Consider the following 12,998-nt stretch of genomic DNA (forward strand, 5'->3'; position numbering starts at 1 on the left):
TGTGAAGGAGTGTTGCTGTAAGCCTCATCAGAACTAGGTTGCGGTGCAGGCAGGACGGGACTAATGACAGGTCATTGAAGGGTAGGCTAGAAGTAGAATTGAAAGAATTGAAATCATAGTAATTTTTCGGCATTGCACCAATCAAAAATCAATCGAAATCATAACAAAAAGTAAAGATCAAGTGCCTGACAAGGTCTCCACGCATTAATTCGAATGGTTTGTTTTCCCCCATGGCATAAACGGATATGATGTTTTTGAGAGTGTTCCCAGCAATGCCAACCAACGCTGCGTTCCATTCAGAAGGGCTCATCCCTATGCCCTAATCCCTTCAAAGCGTTTACCCTCTGGAGTGAGAGCTTTGAAGGGTTGAAGGGTGTAGGGGACGAAACAACTGTTTCTTGAAGTGCCCTTCTGCGTCGTCATCCCGTGCCCGCACGGAGGCAGCGTCATCATGGAAAGAATAAGCGCAAAGGATAATGTGGGCCCGAAGTGTCCATCAGTTGTACATTAATTCATGCATTCATGACCTCGATGCTAGATTATTGCAATGCTTTATTGGGTGGTTGCTCTGCATGTTTAATAAACAAACTCCAGCTGGTTCAAAATGCAGCAGTTAGCGTTCTTACTAGAACTAGGAAGTATGACCACATTAGCTCGGTTCTGTCAACACTGCACTGGCTCCCTATTAAACATTGTATAGATTTTAAGATCTTGCTAATTACCTATAAGGCCCTGAATGGTTTGGAAACGGTTTTGATAGCCTTTATAGTCCTTCACGTCTGCTGCGATCTCAAAACTCTGGCCATTTGATAATACCTAGAATATCAACTGCGGGCGGGAGATCGTTTTCCTATTTAGCGTCCAAACTCTGGAACAATCTACCTAACACTGTTCGGGAAGCAGACACACTGTGTCAGTTAAATCTAGATTAAAGTCTGTTCCTGTCTGTTGTGCTTCTGAGAGGTTTGCGATTGTAGCTCTGCTTTTTTATTGAATCTTTACCTTACTTACACTTTCTGTTGTTTAAAGTGATAATATATAACTAAATTCCCACCATATTTCTGGTATTATCTATCAAACTAATCTAACTAATTTGATCGTTCGCTTTTAAAACCATGAGTGCAGCACGTTAGCATTCATTAGCCTATGATGTTTGTACTGGCTACTGTATAGAGGCCACCAGGGCACCACACAGACTTTATTAAAGAATTTGCTGATTTTCTATCTGAGTTAGTACAGGCTGCAGATAAAGTCTTAATTGTTGGCGATTTTAATATCCATGTCGATAATGAAAAAGATGCATTAGGATCAGCATTCATAGACATTCTCAACTCTATTGGGGTTAGACAAAACGTTTCAGGACCTACTCATTTTCAAAATCATACTCCAGATTTAATACTGTCATATGAAATTGATGCTAGTGGTGTTGAAATTCTGCAGCAAAGCGATGATATCTCAGATCATTATCTAGTCTTGTGTAAACTCCATATAGCTAAAACTGTAAATTCTACTCCTTGTTACAAGTATGGTAGAACCATCACTTCTACCACAAAAGACTGCTTTGTAAGTAATTTTCCTGATTTATCTCAATTCCTCAGCATATCCAACAACACATAAAAATTTGATGATGTAACAGAAACTATGGACTCTCTCTTTTCTTGCACTTTAGATACAGTTGCTCCTTTACGCTTAAGGAAGATCAAAGAAAACAGTCTGACTCCGTGGTATAATGAGCACACTCGCACCCTAAAGAGAGCAGCACGGAAAATGGAGTGCAGATGGAGGAAAACAAAACTAGAGGTGTTTCGTATAGCTTGGCGGGAAATTACCCTATCCTACAGAAAAGCATTAAAAACTGCTAGACCTGATTACTTTTCGTCTCTTCTAGAAGAAAACAAATATAATCCCCGGTATTTATTCAATACAGTCACTAAATTAACAAAAAATTAAGCATCAACAGGTGTTGGCATTTCCCAAGAGCACAGCAGTAATGATTTTATGAACTACTTTACTTCCAAGATCCATACTATCTGAGATAAAATTGTAACCATGCAGCCGTCAGCTACAGTATCACATTAGATGCACTATAGATCCCCTGAGGAACAATTCCACTCATTCTCTGCTATAGGAGAGGAAGAACTGTATAAACTTGTTTTCAGTTTTCAATCATCTAAACCAACAACATGCATGTTAGACCCTATTCCATCTAAACTACTAAAAGAGCTACTTCCAGAAGTCATAGATCCTCTTTTGGCTATTATTAATTAATCATTGTAATTAGGATATGTCCCCAAAACCAAATTGGCTGTTATTAAGCATCTCATTAAAAAACGACAACTTGACCCCAAGGATCTAGTTAATTACAGACCGATCTCATATCTCCCTTTTCTGTCAAATATACTAGAAAATGTAGTATCCTCACAATTATATTCCTTCTTAGAGAAAAATGGTATCTGTGAGGAATTCCAGTCAGGATTTAGACCGTATCATAGTACTGAGACTGCTTTCATTAGAGTTACAAATGACCTGCTTCTATCATCTGATCGTGGTTGTATCTCTTTATTAGTTCTACTGGATCTTAGCTCTGCGTTCGACACTATCGACCACAACATTCTTTTAAATAGACTAGAACACTTTGTTGGCATTAGTGAATAATACCTAGAATATCAAATCGACTGCAGATGGCAGATCCTTTTTCTATTTAGCACCCAGACTCTGGAACAATCTACCTAACACTGTTCGGGAGGCAGACACACTCTGTCAGTTTAAATCTAGATTTAAGACACATTTATTTAACCTGGCTTACAGATAACACACTACTACACTTCTATTATTCAAATCCTGCATTAATTAGATCAACCGGAACCGGGAACACTCCTCATAACACACAATGTACTCGTTACATCGTAAGAAGAATGGTATCTACGCTAATATTTGTCTGTTTATTTCTTATTCTGTTTCTCAGTCCATGTCCGGATCAGATGGTGGATCGGCGTCGGGAGATGATGTCTTGATCGTCGGCGGAGGCCGGACACCTGGATTAGCCCCGGGGACATATCCCCAGTGAAGACCTCGACTAAAAATACAATAAAACTAAAACAAATAACTAAAAATATAATAAAATACCTAACAACTAGGAGAACTGCCCCCCCGACTTAGCCTGGTTTCTCCCAAGGTTTTTTCTCCATTCTGTCACAGAGGGAGTCAATTTGATTTCACAGATTATCGTCAATTTGATTTCACAGATACTATTTAAACTAAACTGAGCTAGACAATGACACCACTGAATTCAATAATGAAATGCCTTTAACTGAAAATTGAGTGTTTAATCTTATTATTATACATTACTGACACTCTATCCTCCAATTTGATACTGTTAAGTGCTTTGACACAATCTGTATTGTTAAAAGCGCTATATAAATAAAGGTGACTTTTATTTAGAGACCCATCTCTTTAAGAAAGCACAGCAGCGTCTCTACTTCCTCCGCAAACTGAGAAGAGCCAGAGCCCCTGCCCCCATCATGTGCACCTTCTACAGAGGCACCATCGAGAGCATCCTAACCAGCTGCATCACTGTGTGGTATGGCGCTTGCAACGCATCCTGCCGCAAGTCACTTCAGCGCATAGTGAGAGCAAGATCGTTGAGAAGATCTGAGAAGATCGTTGGTGTCTCTCTCCCCTCCCTCCAGGACATTTACAGCACCCGTCTCACCCGCAAAGCCTTCCGCATTGCAGGTGATCCCACCCAACCGACACACAGCTTCTTCAGTCTGATGCCATCAGGGAGGAGACTGCGGAGTCTCCAGGCGAGGACCAGCAGACTGAAGGACAGCTTCATACATCAGGCTGTCAGGAAGCTGAACTCCCTCCCGTCCTTGTCCCCCCCCCCCCCTCTTTTACCCCATGTAACTCTGACACTATGAGCCCCCCCCCCCCCCTCACCAACTTAAAAACTGGGACCAGCACCTGTCACTTGTGCAACATTGGACTGATCACTACCTCATCCAGCATTGACTGCAAACTACCTCTTCGGATAGTCTGATATAAGGACTGTTCTCCCTACTGACAAGCTCTTCTTGCACCACACATATATCTGCACAGTTTTGTTTTATTTAACTGGTTTGCACTATCTATTCTGCCATATGCCTTATGTCACTTTATCTCTTTTTTTTTTTTTTCTACAATGTCCTCAGATTGATAAGCTCTTTTTGCACTACAAATATATCTGCACAGTTTTGTTTTTATTTAACTGGTTTGCACTCTATCTATTCTGCCATGCGCCTTATGCCACTTTATCTATTTCTTTATTTTTCTACAATGTCCTCATTTGTATAGCTGTATAGTTGTATGTATTTAAACTGTATTATCTGTATTTGAACGTGTTTAATGTTAACTGTATGCACCAAGAGTCTGAGTGTAACGCAATTTCAATTCTCTGTGTGTATGCGCCGTACATGTGGAAGAATTGACAATAAAGCAGACTTGACTTGATAAAGCAGACTTGACTTTAACCTGGTTTACACATAATACACTATCGCATTTCTATAATTCAAATCCGTTAAAGGATTTTTAGGCTGCATTAATTAGATCAACCGGAACCAGGAACACTTCCCAAAACACCCGATGTACTTGTTACATCGTTAGAAGAATGGCATCTACGCTAATATTAGTCTGTTTCTTTCTTATTCTGAGGTCACCGTATCCACCCAGATCCAGACTGTATCCAGATCAGATGGTCACTGCAGCCATCCGGATCCAGTTCGTATCCAGATCAGATGGTGGATCAGCACCTAGAGATGACCTCTACAGCCAGGACACCTAGATGAGCCCCAGAGACTGATCCCCAGTGAAGACCCTGTCTCCAAGATGACCATCGGGACAAGATCACAGGAACCAGATGAGTCCTTTGCACAATCTGATTCTGCTTTAGCCTAGATTTAAACTGCTGATTTTGTCTGGCCAGAGGAGAATGACACTATTTCGACAAACTATTTCCCCATCTAAATACTGTAAAGCTGATATAAAGACACCCAGCTTGACTTGACTTCGAAATCCTTCATTCCGAAGGGCCCTTTGAAGTGGCCAGTTTTGAGCAATTCGGTTTGGAACGACCCTTCAATATGGCGGCCATGATTGTTTTCACTATGCAGTGCCCTTCGGAGGGCAATATATCTCGTTTTGAACGCACAGAGAGTCTATTTTCCGACCTCTGAGGGGACCTATGTGATTTGTGTAGATCTGATTTAAAAAAAATTTAATGGGGGGGGTTACTGCATGATGATTGAAACTGCGCAAATGACCTTAAGCAATTAACTAAATAAACTGCGAAAAGATTGTTTTCTAAAACATCATGGACGGAATGGTTCTGAGAGTGTTGTACGAGCTCGTGCGGCACCATCCGCAGGACAGAAAAAAAGCGTTCAAATGATTAAAAGCACCAAACACGAGTAGAATCAGCGCTGAAACATGTTACTCGACCCGGTAACTTTTTATGAATGGCGGTGAGAATGTGAGATTGCTTAGTGCTGTCATAAAATTTGCAACGGTTGTGATGTAATTATATAATAGGCTGTAGTCTGATGCGCTACATGTCTGCTGTTACAGTATTTAATAATACATAGGTTAAGTACTACATAATTATATTCATCATGCATGAAAGTGATAAAAAGTGATGCTGTGATGACCAACTTCCTGGCAGCAACAGAGCTGGACGGAATGCAGTTGGGAAGCGTTTTAAACAAGAAATAAAAACAATAATTAATAAGTTCACTGTTGGTTGTTTTATTTATTTTTTAAATTAGTAAACCAACAAAAGGGTTCATCTTTTTTATTTTACTTTGTCATTTATCCATAATGTTTTAATGTTAAGTGTGATACCATACTCTTGATTTGTATTAGATTTATTATTTTTAAATATCTTAAGTATATCTTATATAATATCTTATAAAATAATATCTTATTTTTTTATCTTAAGTTGTTAAAGGGGTCATATGATGCCTTTTTAAAGATCATTATTTTGTGTATTTGGTGTAACAAAATATGTTGACATGTTTTAATGTTCAAAAAACATTATTTTTCAAATACTGTACATTTTTGTAAGTCCTCTTTGCCCCGCCTCTCTCAAACACTTTGTTTTCTACAAAGTCCCTCCTTTGAACAAGCGCAGTCTGCTCTGATTGGCTAGCTGACACAGTGCATTGTGATTGGCCGAACACCACAAGCCGCGTCGGAAATGTAACGCCCCTTTCCAAAATCTCGAGCTTCAGCTTTCAAAAGTAAAGTAAAAACAGTTAATAATGTCCTTAGTTTTATAGTCCATCAGTTCGTGCCTTATGCAAATATTTTCACATCGTGACATAGACATGTGGGGGCGTGGCAGAATCTCAACTTTGATAAAGAATATCTTTTTGGTTTTGAGACTTTAGTCTTTGCAACTTCAGGGATCTTATCTATGCACAATCAGCTTGTAACACTCCAAAGAGAAAGGAAAACTTGAAATCGCATCATATGACCCCTTTAAAATGTTCCTTTTTTTATCATAATCTTTATATTTAAGTGTACTGTATTTATAATATTTTATTTAATTATTTTATATTGGTATCATTATTTTCTTAAGTTGTCTAAGTTGTTACAAATGTTGTTTTCTTAATAAAAGGTTTATATTTAATTTGTTTGTTTGGATGGAGTCTGTTCTTGGGCTATGGTTAGATGTATGGTTCAGTCTTGTTTTAGCCTAGACCCATATTCACTGTCTATTAGACGTATACATGTAGTCGTTCAATAGCTAATTGATGACTAGTCTACTCTTGGGCTATGATTAGACGTCTATTAAACTTTCACTGACAGCCCAAATTTTGCCTTGTTTTAGCCTAGACGTCAGGGCTGTGTTTGGATGGCTAATAAGTGTTTGGATGGCTTTTAAATGCAAAATTGCTTGCTGGGTATTGACACACAATGTTTGATGTCAATATGCCAAAGATTCAGATTGCCAAAGAAAGAGATACAGACTGAGATGCAGTTTAGCATCATGCCATCAAAATTTGTTGACAAGTTAAATGAAAATCGTTTCATCTATCAATATGAAACTCATAACTTTGGCCGACAGGACTGGTCTAAAGAGTTTAGTCTTGTGGTTTTTGGCCAATCCGTTCAAAAGTTATAAGCTAACAGATCCATTTTTCATATGGTTATGGTTATCATAACAGGTTATCAGGTTATGGTTGTCATAACACACCAAGTTTGGTTTCAATATGCTGCAGCATTGTGGAGATACAGCCTCATGTCCACTTTGGCATGCTCTTTGTTAAATTTGTTCGCATGTTATTCGAGAAAGTTTTGACTAATCAAATCGAATCAGCTTGCATTTATGTTGTTTTAATAAAAGCATCCAATATGATTGTTTTGCACATTTCATTCAAGTAGGTATTTACTTATTACAAGGGGACAAAATGGCTGTAGATTGTATGCAACACAATACATTCACCTTATTATGTAAATTATAAGGTTAACTAATTATTAATAAACAATCCCTTCTAATCTTACCTTTTCATTCCTCCGGCTTATAGTTACACTGGTGCATCTATAATATAATTAATCTGTAATATTATTTACACAAACATTTGTAAATGATCACCTAACCTCAGTGGCTCCTTTGAAGCTCGTTGTTGCAGCTGCAGTGATTTCTCCGTTTTAGGTTTCCTTCCTCTGCGCTTTAGTAATGGAACTGGTCCACCTAAAATAATAAGAAAAAAGACACACCACATACATATTTATAGATGTGTTGCTTCATTAAATACAAGAAAACATCTACAGAGTTTGAAAGGGCAATCTGCACCTGGTGATAATAAATCTAACCCAGGAGCACTTGAAGTGGGGCTTGAGTTTTCTGTATCAGAGTCTCGTTCAGCTTCAATCTGTGAAAACCAAATCAAATATTTAATTTATGGCAGTTATGTCATGTAACCTAATCACAAGAACCACCAACAAAGTGCACAGAGTGATTACCTTTCTCTTCCTTCCTCTTTTATCTTTGGCAGAGACATTTGTGGTATCTTTCTGTGATAGGTCCTAAAAATATGACAAGACCAATTTTTAAGGCATATCATACTAAATTAAAATCTACATCATCACTCCAATGATATTACACTTAAAGGGATAGTTCATTCTAAAAATAAAAAAAAATGGCTGTTGATTTACTCCCCTCAGGCCATCCAAGACATAGGTGACTTTTTTTTTCCAGTAGAACACTAAAAAAGATTTTTAGCTGAAACCATGGTCCTTGGTGATTCATAAAATGCATGTTAGTGACTACTGGTTTGTGAGATTAAAAAATGAAGTAACACAAAGAACACAAAATTAATACCCCTGGCTCCTGATGAACTTATGAAGCGAAGCGATCAGTCTGTGCAAAAAAATGGAACATTATTTACAACATTACTACATGTAATCGTCAGCTGCAGGCAAATGGTTCAGTGTGATGTCTGGTTTGCAAACAAATAATTATTTTGGACCACTTCTTTTTGATACAGACTGAACCATCAGCTTGTGTGAACTGAGCATTTGAATGAAATGGCAAATTGAAAGTTTTTTATGGTTTCTCATTGTTTATGAATAAAAAAAAATGATTTGGACATACAGCAGGAGATAAAAATTAACAATAGACATTTCAGTTATCTGCATTCATTAGTGTAACAGTTCTTTATTTCTCAGTGATTAATATAGAAAATGACAAATATCAGATGATCATAATCAATTCTATTCCACAAAAAGGTGGCTTAGATTCTCTGGACTTTTTCAAAAAAATTCTCAGAACTTGATATGACCCATTCAATTTATTTTAGAATTGACTGAATTCGTATGAACTAAAAATTACTTTTTGTTTGATAAAGATTATCTTCAAGTGCAAGGAACTGCTATGGGTACTCCTTATGGGAACTGCTATGGGTCCACCCTCAATACCATGACTGAGGTGCCCTTGAGCAAGGCACCGAACCCCCAACTGCTCCGCGGGCGCCGCAGCATAAATGGCTGCCCACTGCTCCGGGTGTGTGCTCACGGTGTGTGTGTTCACTGCTGTGTGTGTGCACGTTGGATGGGTTAAATGCAGAGCACGAATTCTGAGTATGGGTCACCATACTTGGCAGTATGTCACTTCACTTCACTTAGAACCAAGTTATGCAGATCTGTTTGAATTTTATATATCTGTTAGTTTTTTTTTTTTATATGGGTAAATTTTACTTTATAATAATAAACCTTTTACATTAAGTACTGGGCAAGATATATTAATAATTGTTTTCTCATTTGCAAAGGAAGTGAAGAGGAACTGTATGAATTTGTGACATTTTTTAAACTCCAGGCTAGATTATATTATATTTTCAGTTAAAAGAATATCTATTCATTTACTTAGATCTACTGATATCTAAAACCAATAATATTTGTCCCTAGTACATTTTTTCAAAAGCCAAAAGACAAAAATACATTACTCTCTGCCAATAGTCATCACCCATTACATCTGATGTAAGCTTTAACCCTAAACCAACTATACAGATTAAGAAGAATTTGTAATACTAAAAAGGAATTTGACAGTGTGAAATGATCAGTAACAGTTTTAGTTTAAGAGGATACTCACAGACTTGGTTTTAATCAGCCTTTGATGGTGAAAAAATCCAAGAGAATTCAATTATTAAGTAATGATTAAGAAAATAAAAAGTTAATATTGTTCTCACTTATATGAAGAATATTAATCAGATCAAATCCACTGTTAAAAAATATTAGTTTATTTTATCTTCAGATTAATTATTAAATTACGTTTTTAAATATCCTCCGATGTTCTCTAACAAGAGATCTCAAAATTTGGTGAACATACTATTTAGATCATGTTATATGTGATGACAAAAAACAAACAAGGTTGTTTTGCATGTTGGAATTATAGCCTACATGTTCTTCTGTACTATGTAAAAACTTTACATGTCTTTCCACAAATAAGTGTATCATATCAACTCTTGTATATCAACTTGTATAACATGTTCTACTAAAAATGTTATTTACTTCAATGTCCATGTCCATTGATGCAGGTTGGGAAAACATCAAGATCATTGAGTATCAAGATTGAGTGAACATATATCAGCCATGATGTAGGAATGGAATGGAGGGCCAGGCCCATGGACAGTAAGAGCAACTGGAGCTGGTGGAGCATGAGGCCAGGGTGGGGCCGGCAGAGCAGGTGGAGTCGAAGACCACCAGGGCGGAGCAGGCAGAGCTGAAGAGCACCAGGGCAGGGCTGAAGACCACCAGGGCGGAGCAGGCAGAGCTGAAGAGAACCAGGGCAGAGCTGAAGACCACCACAGCTGAGCAGACAGGACTGAAGATCCCCATGGCGGAGTAGATGACCACGACAGCTCAGCAGATGGGACCGAAGATCCACACGGTTGAGCAGAAGACCACCAGGGTGGAGCTGAGGACCAGTAGTAGTAAGTATGATATCCTTTATGTCAAAATATTTGATTGATGGCTCTCAGCTGTTGACCTTTGACCTTAGGGATTAACCTTTGACCTTGTGTGTTATGACAGGTGTCATGACATCTGTTTGTAATACATCATCGTTGTATGTCATAATCTATGAAATAAGTGAATGATTACATTGTTTGTGTACAGCAGATTCTATATGACACCTGTTTGTAATATATCATAGTCATTAGGGATTAACCTCTAACCTTTTTAATGTTTGCACTGCAGTTGTGTTACGACAACTGTTATGACATGTGTTTTTGTAATCCATCATCTTTATATGTTCTCAAATAAGAGAGTGGTTACATTGCCGTTAATGCGCAGCGGATGCAATATAACAGCTGTTTGTGATATAACATCCGGACCTCTGGTTTGTAATGCGACATCTGTTTGTAATGCATCATATGTCCTCAAATAAGAGCATGGTTACATTGTTACATTGTCCGTTAATGTGCAGCAGATGTGATACGACAGCTGTCTGATATAGCCGCCAGACCTCCGGTTTGTAACGCGACATCTGTTTAAATTGGACTGACGGGGTGGCATGTGTTCTTATCTGGTCTCATGCCATCGCATAGGTTTTGGTCTGCTTGCATGGATGTGAGAAATAGATATTGGGTTAAGTACAATTTGAAAAATAAGTAAAAGAGAAACAATTTGAAGAGATAGTTCTTAAAATGTGAGTTGATTTATTGTTATGGTCAGTGCTGACAATGTCTAAAATAAAATTACATCACTAAAAGAGTCAATAAATGTGTAATAATGAGAGGAAAATATTGCAATAAAATAACACACACACAAACACATACACACACACCCGTTTAAATCGCAGACAGAGGAAGCCTATAATTCAATGAAAAATAGCGCCGCAGTTGTAGCCGCAGCTATCCTGTATAGCCGCAGTTGACGCGACACTAGAAACTTTATACCTGCTACAAAGCGATCGACTACAGAGACCTCCTCTCTCTCTCTCTCTCTCACACACACACACACACACACACACACATTTTCTTAGCTGTCTAAATGGGGACACTACACAGACTTTTTTATCTACAGATAATTATGCTTTTACAAAGTAACTGTCATGAATCAGACCTCTGTGGCTCTCTCTGATGGCCACCGGAGGGCACCCTCTCCTGAGTATTGACTTTCCCGGACTCCATTTCCCATACACCCACGTTCAGAGACTAATCACCTGCACAGGTGTTCCCCATTATCCACACTACTTGAACAGCATTCACTCTCACTCACATTGCGAAGTCTTGTTTTGCCTTGTGATTCTGTAACCCTTCTGTGTATGACTTTGGATTGTTTGACTACTGTTGATTCTCTGCCGCCTGCCCTTGTGATCTTGCTTTCTGGAACTCTGACTGCTTTGCTGCCTGCCCTGACTCAAGCCCGGTATCGTTTATGTCTCTGCTCTGCCTCTGATATTCCTGCCACTGTTGTTTTGAACACTGTCTGTTTGACCCTGATCTTGATTATTAAAGATATCTGCAAATGGATCCCCACGCTTCTGACCCCTCATTACACTAACTCTGACTCATCACAGAAAACTTTACATCTCACAAAATAAATAATTGATGTGATTTATAATTAATTTTCTCGTGGGGTTCAATAAAATGGCCCATGCAAAGTCAAAATGTTACTCTCTTTGAGAGGACACTTGGCCACCATGGCGTAGGTTAAACAAGTATACAAACACACAATCAATCATTCAAGTCTTATTCTCTTCTTTTAAATGAATATAAACAAATTATGCAATCACACACACACACACACACACACACACACACACAATGTGAAACAATGCAAACATTTACACTACTTTTTAGTCTTCACTAAAAATACTTTTACAAAATATACATTTTACAAGGAGCAGGAAAAAGAGTTTGTCATGTTGGAAAAAGTTATTGGTCGATTGTAATGAGGAGCCGGCAACGTCGAAATAAGCAAAGGGGAAAACAATATAGATATATATTTTAATAGGCCAAAAGGTAAGGACTATTGGGGGCCCTTAAATGTCCAGTCATGTTTTATGGATGCTTTCCATAGACATATTTCAATTTGGTTCACAATTATTTGTATATGTGTATTTGTATCACAGAAATGAAAGTTTCTACATTATATTTATAACTTTTAATATTTATATTTATCATATTAATGAATTTTATACAGTATCATCCCCTAAACCTACACATCACAGTAAACTTTCTGCAATTTTATATTTTCATAAACATCATTTAGTATAATTTAATTAAAAAAGCAAATTTATTTTATTTTTTTATTTAATTTAAAAAAGTTATGCGCATGGGCACAATCATTTTGAGTATTACTACACTCCATAGACAAAATGATTTTTTACTGTACACCTATCAAAATTCTGCATACAACCATTTTTAATAAAATATTTTTTAAGGGATCTGAATTATGATGACTTGTGAAATAGCATCATAAATCACATATACGTTCATGCTGCTGTCATATTATTG

General features: G+C 37.7%; 1 protein-coding gene across 2 annotated transcripts in view; it reads right to left on the bottom strand.

The window, feature by feature from the left end:
• The window catches only part of LOC306872861 (PC4 and SFRS1-interacting protein-like), a 98,646-nt gene that overhangs the window by 23,568 nt on the left and 62,080 nt on the right, over positions 1-12,998 (bottom strand). For both annotated transcript variants that reach the window (XM_079421743.1, XM_079421744.1), the window contains exons 7-9: positions 8,005-8,067; positions 7,835-7,913; positions 7,634-7,732 (exon numbers count right to left, since the gene is read on the bottom strand). In XM_079421743.1, coding sequence (XP_079277869.1) covers positions 7,634-7,732; positions 7,835-7,913; positions 8,005-8,067 — 241 coding nt within the window. The remainder of the gene's footprint in view (positions 1-7,633; positions 7,733-7,834; positions 7,914-8,004; positions 8,068-12,998) is intronic.

This window comes from Barbus barbus (genome assembly GCF_936440315.1).
Source record: "Barbus barbus genome assembly, chromosome: 7".
Taxonomy (NCBI): domain Eukaryota; kingdom Metazoa; phylum Chordata; class Actinopteri; order Cypriniformes; family Cyprinidae; genus Barbus; species Barbus barbus.